At 36.7% G+C, this 21,739-nt stretch overlaps 1 protein-coding gene across 1 annotated transcript in view; it reads left to right on the forward strand.

Moving 5' to 3' along the window:
* Positions 1 to 21,739, forward strand: part of UVRAG (UV radiation resistance associated) — a 333,170-nt gene that overhangs the window by 134,581 nt on the left and 176,850 nt on the right. Inside the window, exon 7 of the mRNA XM_032166960.2 lies at positions 13,222 to 13,327. Coding sequence (XP_032022851.1) covers positions 13,222 to 13,327 — 106 coding nt within the window. The remainder of the gene's footprint in view (positions 1 to 13,221; positions 13,328 to 21,739) is intronic.

A 21,739-nucleotide genomic window follows, 5' to 3' on the forward strand; every position in this document is an offset into this window, starting at 1 on the left:
AACCAATTAGGGGCTATTGGCTAGGTGGCAGTCTATCTGGGGTGAGGTGAACAGATTTGAAATGGCTTTAATTAAGTCCTTGCTGCTAAATATGTAGAAACTGTCTAGGCCTTAGGTTGCTTGATTTTTGTGACAGTGGTCATTCCTCCCTCGAGATGCGCTGTTCCTTTAACTGCTGTCATACCAGCTCTCCCAGCTGTCCTTCTACTTCTCCCTGGATATTCTGGTTCAGAATTTTTTGCAGGACTTTTTTTCCCCCCCTAATTTCTTAAATATTGATGTTCCTCTGGATTTTGTTCTAGGTTCTGTTTACTCTCATTCTCACAGTCTTCAGGGTGATCTCATTCACTTTCATAGTGGTCATAACCATCTGTGTGCTAATGATTGCCACATTTTTATCTCTGGCCAAGATCTGTCTCCTGAGCAACAGATCTTTATATTCAACTCATATTCAACACATCCTCTTGGATGTTACACAGGCACCTCCAACTGAAAATAGAACTTTCTTCTCAAACTGCTCCTCCCATGTTCTACATCGCAGTAAATAGCATCGCCATTTTTCTGGTTCCCCAAGCCATATACCAGCAAACATTCTTTTCTTTTTCTTTGGCAGTGTAATTTATATACAATAAAATACAGATATCTATCTGTCTGTCTATCTATCTATCTATCTATCTATCTATCTATCTATCTATCATCTATCTATCTATCATCTGTCTATATACACACACATACATACACACAGTTTGATGAATTTTAATAAATATACACACCTGTATTGCCATCGTTAAATCAAGGTATAGAATATTTTCATTATCCAAAATGTTCCCTCATTTGCCAGCGTTCTGACACCCTCATTCCCATCCCTGGGACACTTTTCTTACTGCCTCATCATTTATTAGCTTTCCCTGTTTTTGAACTTCTTATAAGTGGAGTCATACAGGGCACTCTTTTGGTTTCTGGCTTCTTTTGTTTAACATACAGTTTTTGGAATTTATCCATGTTGTTGTATAGATTAGCAGTGTATTCCTTTTTACTGGTGAAGTGGTATTTCCTTCTATGAATATATTACAGTTTGCTTATTCATTATTCTGTTGATGGATATTTGGATTGTTTCTAATTTTTGGCTATTATAAATAAAGCTGATAGGAACACCTTACACAAGTTTTTTGTGGTCATGTGCTTTCTCCTATTTATTTATTTATTTGATATTTTAGAGACAGAGACTCATTCTGTCACCAGGCTTGGAGTGCAGTAATGCAATCATAGCTCACTGTAACCTCAAGTTCCTGAACTCAAGGGATTCTCCCTTCAGTCTCCCACGTAGCTGGGAATGGGTGCGCACTACCATGCTTGGCTAATTTAATTTTTTTAGCGACAGGGTCTTGCTGTGTTGCTGGGGCTGATCTTAAACTCCTGATGTCAAGTGATTTCTCCCATCTCAACTTCTCAAAGTGTTGGGAATACAGGCGTGAGCTGCCGCACCCAGCCCACATTATACCTGAGAGTGAAACTGTTGGCTTATACGAGAGGTGTATATTTAACTTATTAGGTATTGCCACACAGGTTTCCAAAGTAGTTACACATTTTTACAGTCCCTCCAGCAGTGTTTGAAAGTTCCAGTTGCTCTACCTCTTGCCATCATTTGATATTGCCAGTTTTGTAAGTTCTAGCCATTATAATAGGCTTGTAGTAGTGTATCATTTTGATTTTGATTTTTAATTTTATAATGACCAAAGATATGAGCACCATTTCATGTGCTAATATCTCATTCTTATATCTTATTTTTTGAAGTGTTTGTTCAAATATTTTGCCTATTCTCAATTATTGGGTTGTTTATATATTTTTATGTAGGAATTCTTTACATATTTTGGATAGAAGTCCTTTGTCAAGTGTACACACACACACATACACACACACACACACACCCCAAGTGTTTTCTCAGTCATGACTTGATTTTTTTTCATTTTCTCAATAATGCCCTTAGGACATTTTTGCCTAGTCAAAGTTTTTGAATATATTTTCCTGTGTGTTATTCCAGAAGCACTGTAGTCTTAGCTTTTACATTTAGGTCCCTAATCCATCTCAAATTAATCTGTGTGTATAAGGTGAGGTACAGGTTAAGGTTCATTTATTTCCTCTATGCGTATTAAGTTATTTCACTGCCGTTTGTTGACACAGTTTTTCTTTTCCTTATTAAAAAATTGAGTATATATGAATGATTCTTTCTATAATCTGAAATGTGTGTGTGTGTGTGTGTGTGTGTATATATATATATCTTTTTTTTTTTTTTTTTGAGACGGAGTTTTGCTCTTGTTGCCTAGGCTGGAGTACAATGGTGCGATCTCAGCTCACTGCAACCTCTGCCTCCCAGGTTCAAGCAATTCTTCTGCCTCAGCCTCCCAAGTAGCTGGGATTACAGGCATGTGCCACCACGCCTGGCTAATTTTGTATTTTTAATAGACACAGGGTTTCTCAATGTTAGTCAGGCTGGTCTCGAACTCCCAACCTCAGGTGATCTGCCCACCTCGGCCTCTCAAAGTTCTGGGATTACAGGCGTGAGCCACCGCACCCAGCCCTAAATTATATTTCATTGATCTATTTGTTTAGTTCTATGTAACTACTGCTGCCTTACTTACTGTAGCTTTATGATAGGTCATAAAATCTAGTAGTGTAAGCCCTCCAGCTGTTTCCCGTCCCCCTGCCCCCAACATTTTCTTGGTGTTCTAGGTCTTTTGTATTTGCATATCAATTTTAAAAGCAGTTTGCCAATTTCTATTAAACAAAAATCTTTTGAGTTTTTGATTGGGATTGCTTTGGCTCTAGATCAATTTAGGGAGACTTCACTGCTTAATAATATCATATCTTCCAATCCATGAAATGGTATATGTCTCCATTTATTTAAGTATTCTTTAATATCTCAGCAGTGTTTTATGGTTTTCAGTGTACAGGTCTTTCACATCTTTCTTTAGATTTATTCCTGGTTATTTATCGATATTATATAGAAACACTGATTGATTGATTTTTTTTTTTTTTTTTTTTTTGAGACGGAGTCTCGCTCTCTCACCCAGGCTGGAGTTCAGTGGCGGAATCTCGGCTCACTGCAAGCTCCGCCTCCCGGGTTCACGCCATTCTCCTGGCTCAGCCTCTCCGAGTAGCTGGGACTACAGGCACCCGCCACCACGCCCGGCTAATTTTTTTGTATCTTTAGTAGAGACGGGGTTTCACCGTGGTCTCGATCTCCTGACCTCGTGATCCGCCCGCCTCGGCCTCCCAAAATGCTGGGATTGCAAGCGTGAGCCACCGCGCCCGGCCAACACTGATTGATTTTTAATGTATTAATTTAAACTCTTGCAATTTGCCGAATTTACTTGTTAGTTCTAGTAGTTGGATTGTAGATTTCTTTGGATTTTTCTACATACAGAATCATAGCACCTTTAAGTAGATTTGCTTCTTCCTTTCCTATACCTATGGCTTTTATTTACTTTTAAAATGCATTATTACAATGGTTTGGACCTTGAGTACATGTGGAATAGAGTGATGAAAGTGGGTATCTTTGCCTTGTTTTTGATTGTAAGTATAGGATTAGCTGTAGATTTTTTTTCTATAAACCTTTTATCAGATTGAGGAAGCTCCCCTTTCCTCCTAGTTTGTTGAGGTTTTTTTTTTTATTTTTAACCAGTAACAGGTATTAAATTTTATCAAATGCTTCTTTTTTGTATCTTTTAAGATAATTATGATCTTTTTTCTTCATTCTGTCATTAATTGATTTTCAGATATTATACCAACCTTGTATAGTATTTGAAAATCAGTCAGTTTAACAGAGTGGTATAACCGACTCAGATAAACTCACCTGATCCAGTTGCTTTATCCTTTTCACATATTACTAGAGTTGATTTGCTAACATTTTATTAATGGTATTTGCATTTATGTTCATGTGTAATAATTGGTCTATAATTTTTTTTCGTATAGTGTTCGTGTCATGTTTTGGTATTAGGGTCATGTTGACCTCATGAAACAAACTGAAAGCATCCCCTCTCCTTGGAAAGATTTTTGATGCTACTGCCATTTTACTAGTGAAGCTATCTGAGCCTAGAGTTTCCTATGTGAGAAAATTTTTAATTGCAAATATAATTTATTTAACAGATGGTGGTTCTTTAGATTTTCTGTTTCTTTGTTTTGGAAATTTGTGGATTTTAAACAATTTGACTATTTCATTTAAGTTGAATTTATTGGCAAAGAGTTGCTCATAATTTCTCCTTAATTCCTTTTAACTATCTGAAGGATCTGTAGTGATGTCTTCTCTTTCATTTTTATGCTGGTAGTTTGTTTTCAAGCATCATTCTTTATCTCTCTTCTCTCTCACTTTTCACATTTACACCGTCTTTCCTGTCACTATTTTAATTTAGGACAGAGCCATTTGTTACTTGGACTGTTGGAATAACCTCACACTAACCTTCCTGTTTGCAGTCTCTTTTCTCTGTGTGCCATTCACCTATTACAAGAAGAAATATCTTTCTAAAGTGCAAATGTAATTAAATCTTTCCCAGCTTAAAACTTTTTGATGGTTTTCTAATGCCTTCAGAATAAAAATCTAAGCACCTTCATATGAAATACAAAACCATTAATTATAAGGTATTGATTTGTTTCATAGACATCTGTCTTTCCTATATTTCTTCTCCCTTTTTCTCTCTCTCTGCAAGCCATAGGGAACTATACTTCACTGCCTTTGTAGGTATTCTAATTTGTCATTCTTTGTCTTAAACTTGAATGCAGGGTTTCTGATGTGATATGATCAATATTATCTTCTAACTTCTCCTTCAGTGAGATTATTTTTAATATCTCATTGGCTTCGTCTCAGTTAATCTTTATTAATAATTTACTTGACATAATTTTTTATATTCAATGTCTCTACATTCACAGAAATATATAGCCTCAAACCACTTTTTTAGTCCAGTTTCAATTTATCTCAAATCCTGTTAAAAAATAGGAATGCTTCTCTTTCCTATCACCAGAATAGCTATCAGATAGCTATTTGATCTCTCCTTCCCAACACCAGTGACGATAAGTTTTATTTCAGCTTGAGGATGTTAGTGTTGATATTGACCACTCACCCATATTACTACATGATATATATTTCTTTCTTTATAGATTCTTTTGATAGTTTGCAAAATCAAGAAACATTACTCTGAAATTGGCCAACCAGTTTGGAGGTAAAGCAGTTGTTCCTTTTTTAGTTAGTCCTTCACCTCTTTATCCCCAGGGGAATCAGGACGTCCCATGTTATTTTTCAAAGTCTAAATACTTCAAACTTTTATTCTCCTGTTGGGTTTGAAAGGGGGGTGTTATTAGCTGTCTTGATGTAGCAGGGGCTCTGAAAGTCTATTTGGATAACACTGAAGATTGGAGGAAATGTGACTCTGTCTGTGTGTTTTAAGCCCCTAAGGTAAGATCAGAAAGCGTCTGGGGCAGTGAGAGCCAAATAGTTGAAGTCATACATTAATTATGGTCATGAATCATTTTTATTTTTAAAGTCTTTACCATTTGACAAGGTTGTTTGCATAGTACCAGTGAAGTTTTAGGCAGCACTTTCCTACTTTTAAAGTAACAGGCTATTTTGTTGATTTCTTCTCTGGGTTGATGATGCCTATCATTTTTAGAATTCTGATAACATTCTTAGTAAAAATTGCTGTTTCCTCACTTGAATGAGTGATGTCTATGTGATTTTTATTTTGATACACTATTTTGAAGTAACAGATATAGGAAACTACCACATTGATCTTCCAATTAATCTCCCACTGATGTCAAAAATATCAAATTTTGGAACTGTGCTTTTATGTTCAGACGTTAGACCTTAAGCCAGCAAATACATTTTGAGTCCCTCCTTTGTGCCACATTCTGTGCTTAGCATTTGGAATATACCTGAAAAGATGAAGTTTATTTTTCCCCCAGAAAGATCTGGTGAAATAGGCAAAGAAATAAATAGTTGCTGTAAAATAGGGTCATATAATATTTTTGTGGTGCCACACACATGAAGTAGCAGATTTCCAGAGGAAGGAGAGCCTCTACCTGTCTGTAATAGTCAGGAAATGCCTTTGAAGAACCGGTTGCTTGAGCTGCCTCTTAATGGATTAGGAATTTATTTATCTGCTAAGGGATGGGAGGAACTTGTAGGCACATAGAACAACTCACACAGGGGTACAGAAGGAAGAAATGATAGGATATGTTTGGAGAGTTGCCAGTAGTTCAGTATTGCTGGAGATGAGGGTGCAAGGTAAAAAATAATCAGGAACGAGACTGGATGTGTCAGCAGGGACTACATCACAAAGGGCCTTACCTTGATGTAAAATTACTTTAGAGCTGTCTTTTAAAGAGAGTATTACTGTCAATGTAGATTAAACACACAAACACACCCAGACCAAGAGGCAACAGGATGGCGTATAATCTCCTTTATTGGATTCCTTAGGAGCCCTGAGGGATTTGTTGAATTACTGGTCCCATGAACAAAATAGCTATATTGAGAGTTGGTCCTTTTTATGTGACCTAAGAAATCATCAATAAATGTCAGGCAATTTCTAAAAGTACAGAACATATCCTGAATATTTTCAGGGTTTAGGGTAATAATAATAATGTTGGCAGAGGTAGCGATACCATCAAATGCCTAAGAAAACGAACCTCTCATATATATGATGACTTTCAGGTTAGGATTGATGACCACCTTTTAAAAACCGAGGTAAAATTCACACATAGTGAAATGCACAGATCTTAAGTGTAAAATCTGTGAGTTTTGGTGTACTCCTTACCCTAATCAAGACATCAAAGCCAGGTGCAGTGGCTCACTCTTGTAATCCCAGCACTGTGGGAGGCTGAGGCGGAAGGATGGCTTGAGGCCAGGAGTTTGAGACAAGCCTGGGCATAGCGAGACTCTGTCTCTACAAAAAATTAGTCGGACCCAGTTGCACCCTCCTGTAGTCCAGCTACTCAGAAGGCTGAGGCAGGAAGATCCCTTAAGTCCAGGAATTTGAGGGGGCAGTGAGTTATGGTCATGCCAGTGCACTCCAACCTAGGTGACAAAGTGAGGCCACCATCTAGAAAAATAAAGACTTAGAACATTTCCATCACCTCAGATAGTTCCTTTGTTCCCTCTTCTCCCTATGTCAGTCCCCACGACTCTTTTGTCACCATAGGTTGATTTTACCTGTTCTTGAACTTTGTAAAAAGGGAATCATACAATATGGACTTATCTGTTTCTGGCTTTTTTCACTCAACACATTGTTTTTGAGATCCATTCATATTGTTGTATGTACCAGTGGTGTGTTCCTTTTTATTGCTAAGTAGATTTTCATTATATGAATATACCTCAATCTGTTGATTCTTCTATTTGATAGACATTTGGGTTGTTTTCTACGAACATTCTTATACAAAGCTTCTTGTAGACATATGTTTTTTATTTTTCTTGGGTAAATACCTAGGAGTAGAATTACTGGGCCATAGGTTAAATGTATGTTTAACTTAATAACTAATAATTTCTAAAAAAAAAAGCACTCTTATTTTATTAGCCTGGTGCAAAAGTAATTGCAGTTCTTGCCTTTTTTTTTTTTTTTTTTTGAGACGGAATCTTGCTCTGTCGCCAGGCTGGAGTGCAATGGCATGATCTCAGCTCACTGCAACCTCTGCTTCCCGGTTCAAGCGATTCCCTTGCCTCAGCCTCCCAAGTAGCTGGGACCACAGGCACATGCCACCATGCCTGGCTAACTTTTTGTATTTTAGTAGAGACGAGGTTTCACCATGTTGGCCAGGATGGTCTCGATCTCCTATCTCGTGGGTTCTTGCAATTTAAATTTAAATTTAAAATAATTGCAAGAACTGTAGTTACTTTGCACCAGCCTGTTACATTTTTGCCAGCAATGCATGCAAGTTTCAGCTGTTCCACATCCTTGCCAGCATTTAGTGTTGTCATTTTATCTATTCTAACGGGTGTGAAATGGCACCTCATTATGATTTTAATATGCGTTTCCCTGATGACTAAGACTTTGAGTGAGTTTTCCTTTGCTTATTGGCCATTCTTATATCTTCTTTTGTGAAGTGTTTATTTCACTCTTTTGTCCATTTTTAACTGGCTGTCTTGATTTCTGATTTATAAGAATTCTTTATAGTCAGATAGGTGCTTTGCAAATATTTCCTCCCAGTCTATCGACTGTTTTTTATTTTCCTAATGGCAGCTTTGTTAAGATTAACAGGTATTTCTCATTTTTTAAAGTCTAATGTATTCCTTTTAAATTTTATGATTAATTCTTTTTATGTCTTCTCTAGTGAATATTTGTCTACCCCAAGTTTGCAAGAGATAGTCCTATATTTTTGGCCATAAGTGTTATGATTTCAGCTTTTATATTTACTGTGATCCTCTTTAAATTAATTTTTGTGTGTATGAAGTAGGGGATGAGATTGATTTTTTTTCTATGCTTATTCAGTGTTCCATAGCACCTTTGTTTAAAAAACTTTGTTTTCTGCACTGATTTGCCTTGATTCCTTTGTCAAAAATTAATTTGCTGTATATATGTAGGACTATTATGATACACTTTATTCTGTTCCATTGATCTATTTTTTTTTATTTCCATGACCACGCCATATTGTCTTAATTATGTAACTTAATAGAAACTCTTGAAATCTGGCATATTTCAAGATTGGTTTGTCACTTCTAGATTCTTTGCTTTTCTATATAAATTACAGTATCAGCTTATTAATTTCTGTCAAAAAAAAATCCTTTGGGACTGTGATTGGGAGTCTCACGCTATTTACCCATTTGGGAAAAGCTGACAACTTAACAACGTGGAATCTTCCAGTCCATGTACATGTATTTTTTATTTACTAGTTCTTCTTTATTGTAGTAGTGTTTTGTGACTTCAGGGTTGAGTCTTGCACGTCTTTTGTTTATTTCTTTCATCCCTAAGTATTTAATTTTCTTTGATGCTGTCATTAAAGTAGTATTTAAAAATTTCATATCTCAATTGTTTGGGGCTAATACAGGAATACCTTGGAGATACTGAGGATTTGGTTCCAGGCTACCCCAATGAAGCAAATATCGCAATAAAGCAGTAAAGCAAATATTGCAATAAAGCAAGTCACATGAACTTTTTGGTTTCCCAGTGCGTATAAAAGTTATGTTTACACTATGCTGTAGTCTGTTGAGTGTGAAATAGCATTATGTCTAAAAACAATGTACATACCTTAATTAAAACACACTTTGTTGCTAAAAAATGCTAATGATCATCTGGACCTTCAGCAAGCCGCATCTTTTTGCTGGTGGAGGGTCTTGCCTCCATATCAATGGCTGCTGACTGATTAGATTGGTGGTTACTGAAGGTTAGAGTGACTGTGACAATTTCTTAAAACAAGATAACATGAAGTTTGACATATCAGTTGACTCTTCTTTCATGAATGATTCTCTGTATCATGCGATGCTGTTTGATAGCATTTTACCCAGAGTAGAACTTCTTTCAAAATTGGAGTCAGTCCTTCCCCTCAAACCCTGCCACTGTTTTATCAACTAAGTTTATGATGGTATATAATTTTTTGTTGTCATTTCAACAGTGTTTATAGCTTCTTCACCAGTAGTAGATTCTATCTCACAAAACCACTTTTCTTTTTTTTTCTTTTTTTCTTTTTTTTTTTTTTTTAGACGGAGTCTCGCTCTGTCGCCCAGGCTGGAGTGCAGTGGCGCAATCTCGGCTCACTGCAAGCTCCGCCTCCCGGGTTCACGCCATTCTCCTGCCTCAGCCTCTCCGAGTAGCTGGGACTACAGGCGCCCACCACCACGCCCGGCTAATTTTTTTTGTATTTTTAGTAGAGACGGGGTTTCACCGTGGTCTCACCGTGGTCTCGATCTCCTGACCTCGTGATCCACCCGCCTCGGCCTCCCAAAGTGCTGGGATTACAAGCGTGAGCCACCGCGCCTGGCCACAAAACCACTTTTCTTGCTTAACTATAAAAAGTAACTCCTCATCCAGTCAAGTTTGATCATGAGATCACAGCAATTCAGTCATATCTTCAGGCTCCACTTATAATTCTAATTCTCTTGCTATTAAAACCATGTCTGCAGTTACTTCCTCCACTGAAGTCTTGAACCCCTCAAAGTCATCCATGAGGGTTGGAATCAGTTTCTTCCAAACTCCTGTTAATGTTGATATTTTTATCTATTCCCGTGAATCATGAATGTTCTGAATGGCATTCAGAATGGTGAATCCTTTCCAGAATGTTTTCCATTGATTTTGCCCAGATCCACCAGAAGAATCAATTATCTATGGCAACTCTAGGCTTATGAAATGTATTTCTTAAATAATAAAACTTGAAAGTTGAAATGCCTCCTTCATCCATGGGCTACAGAATGGATAATGTGTTAGCAGACATGAAAACATTAATCTCCTTGTACATGCCCATCAGCACTCTTGGGTGACCAGGTGCATTGCCAATGAAAGTAATATTTTGAAAGAAATCTTTTTTTCTAAGAAGTAGGTCTCAAGAATCCTAAAATATTGATAAACCCATAACAGATGCACTGTCGTCCAGGCTTTGATGTACCATTTATAGAACACAGGCAGAGTAGATTTAGCATAATTCTTAAGGGCCTCAGGATCTTCAGAGTTGTAAATGAGCATTAGCTTCAACTTAAAATCAGCAGCTGCATTAACCCCTAATAAGAGAGTCAGCCTGTCTTTTGAAGCTTTGAAGCCAGGCATTGACTTCTCCTCTCTAGCTATGAAAGTCCTAGGTGGCATCTTATTTCAACAGAAGGCTGTTTCATGTATGTTGAAAATCTGTTGTTTAGTATAACCACCTTCATTGATGATCTTAGCTAGAGCTACTGAGTAACTTATTGCAGCTTCTCCATTAGCACTTCCTGCTTCACCTTGCACGTCTGTCTATGTTCTAGAGGTTGCTTCTTTCCTTAAACCTCATAAACCAATCTCTGCTGTCTTCCAACTTTTCTTCTGCAGCTTCCTTACCTCTCTCAGCCTTCAAAGATTTGAAAAGAGTTAGGTCCTTACTCTGGATTAGGCTTTGGGTTAAGAGAATGTTGTGGCTGGTTTGATCTTGTATCCAGACCAGAAAAACTCTTTCCGCGTCAGCAATAAGGCTGTTTTACTTTCTTATCATTCATGTGTTCACTGGAGTAGCTTATCCTTTGCATTCACAACTTGGCCGACTGTTTCATGCAAGAGGCCTAGCTTTTGGCTTATCTTGGCTTTTCACATGCCTTCCTCACTAAGCTTTGTCATTTCTAGCTTTTGATTTAAAGTGAGAGATGTGGGACTATTCTTTTCACTTGAACACTTAGAGGCCACTGTAAGGCTTGGCCTAATTTCATTATTGTTGTGTCTCAGGGAATATGGAGGCCCAAGGAGAGGAAGAGAGACTGGGAATGGCCAATCAGTGGAGCAGTCAGAACACAAAACATTTATCGATAAAGTTCACTGTCTTATATGGGTGCAGCTCGTGGTGCTCCAAAATAACTATAATAGCAACACCGAAGATCACTGATCACAGGTCACCATAACAGATATAATAATAATGATAAAGTTTGAGATATTGTGAGAATTACCAAAATGTGACAGAGAGACATGAAGTGAGCACATGCTGTTGGAAAAATGGCTCCAGTAGACTTGATTGACTCAGGGTTGCCACAAACCTTCAATTTTTTTTTTTTTTTTTTTTTTGTGAGACGGAGTCTCGCTCTGTCACCCAGGCTGGAGTGCAGTGGCGCAATCTCGGCTCACTGCAAGCTCCGCCTCCCGGGTTCACGCCATTCTCCTGCCTCAGCCTCTCCGAGTAGCTGGGACTACAGGCGCCCGCCACCACGCCCGGCTAATTTTTTGTATTTTTTTTAGTAGAGACGGGGTTTCACCGTGGTCTCGATCTCCTGACCTTGTGATCCGCCCGCCTCGGCCTCCCAAAGTGCTGGGATTACAAGCGTGAGCCACCGCGCCCGGCCTTTTTTTTTTAAATAAAAACAATATCTATGAAGCACAATAAAGCAAAGTGCAGTAAAGTGAGGTATACCTACATACAGAAATATAATTGATTTTTTTGTATATTGACCTTATATCCCATGACCTTGCTGAATTAACTTCTTAATTTTAGTATTTGTTTTGTAGATTTCTGATGATTTTCCACATGACAATTATGTCATCTACAAATAAAGACAGTTTGACCATTTGGTATGGAAATGTATAAGAAATACATGAGCTATATTTAAAGATAAAGAGGCCAGGCGCAGTGGCATAGTGCTATAATCCTAGTACTTTGAGAGGCCGAGGCGGGCAGATTGCTTGAACACAGGAGTTTGAGACCAGTCTGGGCAACATGGTGAAACCTCGTCTCTGCAAAAAATACAAAAATTAGCCAGGCGTGGTGGTGCATGCCTGTAGTCCCAGCTATTTGGGGGCCTGAGCTAGGAGAATCACTTGAGCCCGGGAGGTCAAGGCTGCAGTGAGCCGTGATTGCACCACTGTACTCCAACCTGGGCGGCAGAGTGACACCCTGTCTCAAAATAAAATTAAATTAAAATAAAGATAAAGAGACCAAGAAGCAAAAACACAAAGAAAACCGTAATTTAAAAATAAAAATAGCTCTTAATTTTTTCATTGTTCCTTGAAAGAGACCTTACTGAGAATGTAGTTGGCTAGTTTGAACCTGGCCAACTATTTAATTCCTCCTATTACTTTGTCTTTTCTGTCATCTTCTGGTTTTTTCTTATATCTTTGAGAGTGCTGTCTGCTTTAATTCAACCTTCTCAACTGGGATTACTGTGAATTCTTTTTTTCTTTATGTATACCCAGAAGTAATTGTCACTTTTGAGAGTGGTGATACTCTCTCGGTGACTTTGGCAATCCATTTAATTTCACCGAGCTTCAGTTTCCATATCTATAAAATGATAGGATTTTACTATATTACTTTCTCAGAGCTCTTCCCAACTCCTTTGAGTTCTTCATCTTACCTCACAGTACATCAGAGGCAGGCAGGTACAAAAAGGGTGTTTTAGAGCTCTACTGTTTAGGATTTATTGTATTCCCTATTATTTCATTGTGAATATGCTAGATAATTAAAAATCAATTGAGTTCATTATTAATTCTATGTATCCTCAAGGTTTGTCATTTAAATCTGAGGCTCTTTGTTGAGTTTACTGTTAACTCATTTACATTTTTCTATAACTTATATTTCTAGGCTTCATAGAGCCCAGTGTGCAATTAAACAGACTCAGGTAACTGTTCAGAAAATTGGAAAGGAAATTGAAGAAAAACTAAGACTCACATCTACAAGCAATGAGCTGGTAGGTTTTTATGTATTTACCTGTTTACCCTTCTTGTTTTCTAAAGGACAGTATCATATTCTTCTAGGGTTAATTTTTAAAAACCCTTTAGATCGTTTTTATCTTCTTAATGTTCCACAGAGAGTTCTATTGGCATTTAAATGCTGGAAATAAACTTTCCCATCTGCTAATAATGTAACGCACAAAGTGCCTGCTTTATTCTGCTGGGTGAAACTTTATATTACATAGAATTACTTAGAAGATAATTAACAGGCAGTTTTATTAATGTGAACTCTAAACATGAACTATATAGTGAATGAAAAATAGCTGCCAGGAGGAAAAAAAATATGGGAGCTAATCTACTTTTGAAAGACGAATTTAAAAAGTATTTGGATTGAGCAAAATAGGCTGGTTTGTGGACAGTGATCTCTTTTGGGAAATACTCTTATTAAGCAGGCATTTCCAAAGAAATAGAAATCCTAACCCAAATGGGCAGATTTAAGATATTAGTATAATTTTGAGTTGTTTTTCCTAGTGGAGTGGAAAAAATGTCTATTTTGTAATGAATATTGTGTTTTTGTAAGCACAATAGTGGGTATGGCTAATAAATTGAGCTTTTTTAAAAAGTCACTTGGGTATGAATAGCTTTTGAGGAACTTTGTGCTGTGGATTGGACTTAAAATTCAGATCTTCAAATTAAGTTCTAGATAAAATTATTTAAATATTTGTTCATGTGAACTCATTATCACAGATAGGCAGCATCTTCCTATTATCATTTACACCCTTCTCAACTTAGCAGAGGGCCTTTACATCCCAAACGAAAGCTTTTTGTTGCCTTGAAGATTTGCCCGAGATAATCATATAGTAGAAGTATAGAAAAGCAGCAATGCACTTAACGTTACAGAAACTTCTCTCTCATGGAATTTGAAATGAATATATTAGTTCAAACTGTATACAGTTGCTGATTTTACAGCTAGCGCTATACCTGGCAGGTAGCAAACATACAAAATAGGATAGCTGCAATAGGTATAGTAGTAATTCTTATTATTCACTTGACTTTCCTTGTCTATAAAAACATCTTCCATTTCAAAGGTGCTGTTAAACCACCTCTTGTTGTAACTTAGCCCCAGCAAGACTGAATTTCAGACTATAAATATATTGAAGGGGGAGGAAAAATCACTCATTTTAATTCTTTCTGTAGTGTATAAAAATGCTGGATTTTTAGAACCTTTGGGGCAAATTGCTAGGTTTTATTTTTGTTTTCCTCTCCCAAGGCAAGACTGGGAAATTAATTGTTGCATTAAATGACAGCATATGCTTTATCTCAGTGTGGAAAAATGTATTTTTAATCCTGTTTTTAAAGAAATATAAGTGGTGACACACAGAGCAAGGTAACAGAATGTGTGAGTTTAAAGAGGTCAAGTTCAGAGGTTCATTGTGTGTTTTTATGCTGCCTAGTCAACACAGAAGAAAAATCATTGGATTTTTGAACTGAACGTGAACCTAGAAATCATGTGGTTCCCTAATAACCCCATTCTAAACTATAGCCCCCTCAGTACATTCTGTCCCTTTTCCTGCTTTATTCTCTATAATATTCATTACCATTTACCACGATACATATTTTGCATATTTTTCTATCTCTCTAAGCTCTATAAGGCGAGGGGTTTTTGTCTCTCTCTCTTTCTCTCTTTTTTTTACATTGATGTATTTCCAGCATCTAGAAAAGTGTTTGCCACACAGTAGGTGCTCAGTAAGTATTTGTTGAATTTAAGAAGAATCTAGCATAATGTCCTTTTATAATAGGACAGGAAAATGAAGCTTAAAGAAGGGAAACAGCTTTCCCACAATCATTTGACAATAGAGACGGATAATTTGGTTTACTTGTTTCCTTTTAGAGAATAATGTCATCTACATGTTAATTAGACAGTCACTTTGAGGTTTACCTGTAGCATATTAGAAAACTTTACTATTTGTCTTTTTGCTCATTTACTTTTCAAATTGGCCCATGGCCATTGTATTCCAACCCATCCATTTTGGGTATTTAAGAAATCATTTTCATTTTAACCTAAGTAAAAATGCAGCAAGAAGGCATATTTGATGTTGAAAGAAATTGGATTACCTTCTAAGACCATGTATGATTAACTGTGTTATAAGAAATTGGGTTCATACTTGGTGACTTTCAAAAATTTTTGAAAGTCATCTTCTCACATTACATCAGTGCCTAACGTTTTTTGGCATTTAATTATGTTTCTTATGAAATTTCTGCTGTTGTCATTTTGAGTTTTTACTTATGTTTTATAATTTTTTTGTTTGTTTGTTTCGAGGTGAGATCTCACTATGTTGCCCGGGCTGCTCTTGAACTCCTGGCCTCAAGTGGTCCTCTCACCTGAGCCTCCCAAGTAGCTGGGATTATAGGCGTGTACCAGCATGCACAGTTTGTGTTTCAGATTTTGTCAGATTCCTTTCCTGTATCTGTTTAGATAAATGTATGTTTTTTCTCTTCTGGTATTAGGGTGAAATACATTGGTTGACTTTTTAATTTAATTTAATTTTATTTTTTTGAGATGGAGTCTCACTCTGTCGCCCATGCTGGAGTGCGGTGGCGCAATCTCGGCTCACTGCAAGCTCCGCTTCCCGGGTTCACGCCATTCTCCTGCCTCAGCCTCCCGAGTAGCTGGGACTACAGGCACCCGCCACCACACCCAGCTAATTTTTTGTATTTTTAGTAGAGACAGGGTTACACCGTTTTAGCCAGGATGGTCTCAATCTCCTGACCTCGTGATCTGCCCGCCTCGGCCTCCCAAAGTGCTGGGATTACAGGCGTGAGCCACCGCACCTGGCCAATTTTTTTAATGTTAAGCCAACTTTGCATTCCTGGGGAAAGCCATCTTGGTCATGGTGAATTACTTTTTAATGCTCATTACTGGATTTAATTTGTTAAAAAATTTTAAAGAAATTGTGCATATGTATTTATAAAGAATATTGGTCTGTAGTTTGTTTCCTTATAATCTATTTGTCTCATTTTGTTGTCAGGGTGATGTTGGCCTCAACTCACTTTTGGAAAGTGTTTTCTCCCTTTTTGTTTTCAGGAAGAATATGTGTAGAATGGGAATTATTTCTTAAATGTTAAGTAGAATTTGCATTGAAGCTGTCTGGGCCTGGAGGTTTTTTGTGGGAAGGTTTTTGAACTGGAAATTCAATTTCTTTAATAATTTACCTTTTGCATTAACCTGTAGCTTGTGTCTTTCAAGGATTTGTCCATTTCATTTAGGAGGTCAGTCTTTTTACATTTTAGCTATTCTAGCAGTTATGTAGTATTTTCTCATTTTGTTCTAAATTGTATTTCCATGATGAGCATTTTTCATATCCTATTGGATATGCATGCATCTTTTAATAAGTATCAGTTTAGGGCTGGACGTGGTGGCCCACGCCTGTAATCCCAGCAATTTGGGAGGCCAAGGCAGGTGGATCACGAGGTCAGGAGTTCGAGACCAGCCTGGCCAATATGGTGAAACCCCGTTTCTACTAAAAGTACAAAAAATTAGCTGGGTGTGGTTCTATAGTTCATTGTTTTGTATCACATAAGTAAGGGTAATTTTTTTCCCCCCGCATGGATATCCAGTTGATTTAGCCTCATTTATTGAATAGTCTTTTCATTCCCCATTTAACTGCCTTGACATGTTTGTTCAAAATCAGTTGATCATGTATATGTGCATCTATTTCTGGATTTTCTATTCTGTTCCATTGATCTATATGTCTGTATTTCCCCAATACCAAACTCACTTATTATCATAGATTTGTCGTCTTAAAACTTGACAGGGTAAGTCTTCTAACTTTGTTAAAACTTCAGTGGTTTTTCTAGGTTCTTTATATTTCCAAGTGAATTTGAGAATCAGTTTGTCAATTTCTACACACACACAAAAAAGGCCTGATGGAATTTTGATAAGAAGCTGTAGATAAAATTGTGGAGAATTGCTGTCTTAACAATAGTGGGTCCTTCAATCCATGAACATGGTGTATATCTCTTTTCCTTAGATTTCTCTCTAATTCTCTTTATAATGTTGTAGCTTTCACTGTAGAGATTTTGGACATCTTTTATTTATTTATTTATTTTTTAAATTTTGAGACGGAGTCTCGCTGTGTCGCCCAGGCTAGAGTGCAGTGGCGCGATCTCGGCTCACTGCAACCTCCGACTTCCGGGTTCACGCCATTCTCCTGCCTCAGCCTCCTGAGTAGCTGGGACTACAGGCGTCCGCCACCATGCCGGGTTAATTTTTTAAAAATATTTTTAGTAGAGATGGGGTTTCCCCGTGTCAGCCTGGATGGTCTCGATCTCCTGACCTCGCGGTCCGCCCGCCTTGGCCTCCCAGAGTGCTGGGATTACAGGCGTGAGCCACTGCGCCTGGCAGATTTTGGACATCTTTTGTTAGAGTTATTCTTAAGTGTTTTATGGGAGTTTTTTGGCAGTGGAGGCATTATTGCAAGTGAAATTGTTTTTGAATTTTTATTTCTCATTCGTTTGCTGCTTGTATGTAATAATACAATTAATTTAACTTATTAATCTTCTGTCTTGCAATCTTGTTATATTAACTTATTCATTATGCTAGTTATTTATTTTTGGGGGGGTTTTCTTTGTAAACAATCGTAACGGGAAAATTTGCACAGTTTTATGCCCTTTATTTGATTTTCATCCAGTACAATGTTGGACAAAAAAAATAGTAAGAACAGGAATCCTCACCTTGTTCCTGGTTTTGAGGAGAAACAACTCATCATTTCTCTATTAAATATAGTGCTAGGAATGCCCTTCATTAATTTTAGGAAGTTCCTCTTATTCCTAGTTTCTGAGAGTTTTTATCATGAATAGACATTGAATTTTGTCAAGTGGTTTTTCTATATCCATTGAAATGATCATATGATTTTTTCTTTATTCTCTTAATGTGATTAACTTTTTGGTTTATTTTCAAATGTTTAACATTGCATTTCTGGAATAAACCTAAATTGATTATAATATATAATTATTTTTGTATTTTGTTGGATTTATTCTTATAAATTTTTTTCCTTCGTATTGTCTTGGATTTGCTTTGGTAATAATTTAAGGAATTTTGCACCTGTATTTATCAGGGATGTTGTGATACAATGTTTTGAATTGCCTTTTCAGATTTTGGTAGTAGGATTATGGTAGCCTGGTAAAATTAGTTGGGCAGTGTTCTTTTTTTCCTATTCCATCTTTCCCAGGAGCAGAAATCTGGACCTTTTAAATATTTTCTAGTTCTCTGCTGATATTTCATATCCTTTTATTCACTATAAGAATATTTCAGTTTTTGTCGACATATATGTAAGAGTGGCTTTAAAGTTTTTGTAATTCTAACATCTGGATCATCTTGGGGTTGGCATATGTTGGTTTTCTCCTCCCTAGAGAGTGAGTCACATTTTCCTGACTTCATATATTGGGTAATACTGCATAGTATCCTGGACATTGTGAATGTAATTTGGTGGAATCTCTGGATTTTGTTACTTAGTTCCAAAAAATGTTGATGTTTTTATTTTAGCAGGTAGTTAACTTGGTTAGGCTCAAACTGTCATGCCTGCAATGAACATTGGCTCAGATTACAGTGTAGTTCTTTTACCCTTAGGCAGAAGCTTCTTTCTGTTTGTCTCATGCATGTGTAGTATAGGATTCAGTCAGAGACTTAGGTTGAATTTAAACAGAATTTGGGATGTCCATTCTCTGCCTTCCTCTATTCTGGCACACTTGATTGCCTGACCATTTTTCCCTGGTTCCTCTGGTCAGAAAGGAAGTTGACTTTCTTTTGGAGTTTGCAGCCACCCTCAGGGAAAAGCCACAGAAAAGGGGAATTTCATTTTATTGGTTGTTTATGCCAAGTTCTGACTCACCTTCAAAATATGCCTGCCAATTGATCATTCTCAAGAACCCTCAAGTAGCGATTTTTGTATTTTATCCATGTCTATATCTGTTATCCATAGTCTATATCCTCTATGAGAGGACCAGTTTGTTGCATACTTACTCTTTTACACCAGAAGCAGAGCTCCTGTACATTTTATTATTATATATTTTTGCTGTATCCTCCTGGCTAAATCCGGGTTCTAAGCCTGTTACTGTTAAGTCTGTGAAATTAATGGATTGGAAATATGTTCTGTGGAAATCTTTTCCTTTTCTTAGTGGTTGACTAGGTGTAGGTGCAGTAGAAACAACCTGTAAATGACATTTAAAAGCAGATGTGTTAACTTTTGGGACAGCTGCCACAATTTTAAAACCTTTTTTCTGATTGTTAATTATTTTCAATTTTGGGGGGAAAATTACTATAGATGAAGATAAAATATACCCTAAGCTGTCAATTCTCAAAGTTACTGGTCTCAAGACCCCTTTATACTCTTAAAAATCTCAAAGAATTCAGTAATACATTTTTATGAAAAATAAGCATAGTTTTCTGAACAAAAGGTTTAATTAGCATTGCATTTCTTAAATATTTTGTGAATTTAACTGCTATTAAGCTAATGTCTAGCCTAATAAAAGACACCTGGATTTTCACATCTGCTTCTGCAGTGAATCTGTTGCAATATCATAAGTCTCGCAGACTCTGGTAAACTCCATCATACACTGATGAGAAAATGAGAGTGGAAAAGAGGCATACAGCTTAGTAATATGCTAATATATTTTATCTTATAAGACTCTGTAAAGATGTCAGGAACCCTCACAATTCCCAGGAACATGGTTGAGGAACTTTTGCCCAAAGGCAAAAAGTTTTAGCTCCAGTATGATCAATGTGAAGACACTTGTTCCATTACTGGTTGAACATCTCAAATCAAAAATCCAAAATCCAAAACACTCCAATGAGCATTTTCCTTGAGCATCATATTGGTGCTCAGAAAGTTTCAGATTTTGTAGCATTTTGGACTTCAGATTTTCGGATTTGGCATACTCAACCTATAATATGTTATTTATACGTTAGTCATCTTTCTGAAATGAATGTTTAACATTTCCCATTTTTTTGGCAGAGACTCATAAATAGGAATGTGTGTATCTGTGATTTTCAGTTCACATATAGTGTTGTATAAAAACACTAAAATATAATTAAACATAATGTATTGGCAATATATATGTGACATTACACTTGGAGTAAACAGATAAATAGAACACTGAAACTCAGAAGATTATGGAACGTTAAGATCTTTGAGCAGTTCGTCTTTGATGCATTAGAAAGGAAGCAGAACTAGATCCCACATGGGTTTTTTTACTCATCAGAAATTGGAGTCAACAATTCTGGTTTTGAATGACTTGATATATTTCTGTAAATGAGCCAGTTTCTGAACATGGACCATAACACAAACACTATACATATGCCTTCCCATATTAATGTAATATTTAGATTAACTTGTAACCTTAGTTCTTTAAATCTGGAAAACATACCTCCGTATGTACCCTGGAATAGAGCAGGTTATCCTCCTAGCCAGGCATATCCCTGTGTTCTCTGAATATTTGCTTTTCTTTTTCTGTATTTTCTTTCTCTGCCCAGGTAGAATTCAATTTACATATTTTGTGGAAAAATTCAAGTTAAGGAAGTTGAACACCTCACTCTTTGTGGGAAAAGATTGCTTCCTAAAGATTTTACCTATCTTTTTCCTCAGTGATGTAAGAACACCTTAGGCTTCTTGATTATACTATTGCATTGCTAAAGAAAACTCAGATTGTTTCTTCGTTCCTTTTTCTTTCACAATAAACAACCTCATTAACTTTTTTCCAATTTTTTTATGATAAAATACATATAAGATTTATGATCTCATTTCATTTTTAAATGTACAGCCCAGTGGTATTAAATACCTTCAAAATGTCATGCAACCATCATCACCATCCATCTCCAGAAGTCTTTTAAACTGAAACTGTACCCATTAAACACTAACTCCTCCTTCTCTCTATTCCCAGCCCCTGGCAACTACCATTCTACTTTTTGTCTCTGTGACTTCGACTGTACTCTAAGTAACTCATATAAGTGAAATTATGCAGTGTATATACCTTTTTATGGCTGGCTGTTTCACTTAGCATAATGTCTTCAAGCTTCATCCATGGTGTAGCATATTGCAGAAATTTCCGTCCTGATTAAAGCTGAATAACATTTCATTGTATGTATATGCCATATTTTGCTTATCCATTCATTTATTGATAGACACTTGGGCTGCTTCTGCGTCTTAGAACCTTGTGGACTTTTGGTTTCTGTTTTTACAGTGGGTTGGCAGGGCAAAATGGCTTTTATCTCCAGTAGACCTAAATTCATAGAAAGTAGAGACCATTTCTCATTCATCTAGAAGCATGCAGTAGGGCCTTTATTAATATTTGGTTTGTTCAGGAAAATTGTTTAGGAACATTCTATGAAAGGCATATTTCATAGACCTTTCAAGCTAAATATAATAATGATT

Source organism: Hylobates moloch, unplaced genomic scaffold (genome assembly GCF_009828535.3).
Source record: "Hylobates moloch isolate HMO894 unplaced genomic scaffold, HMol_V3 SCAFFOLD_11, whole genome shotgun sequence".
Classification (NCBI taxonomy): Eukaryota; Metazoa; Chordata; class Mammalia; order Primates; family Hylobatidae; genus Hylobates; species Hylobates moloch.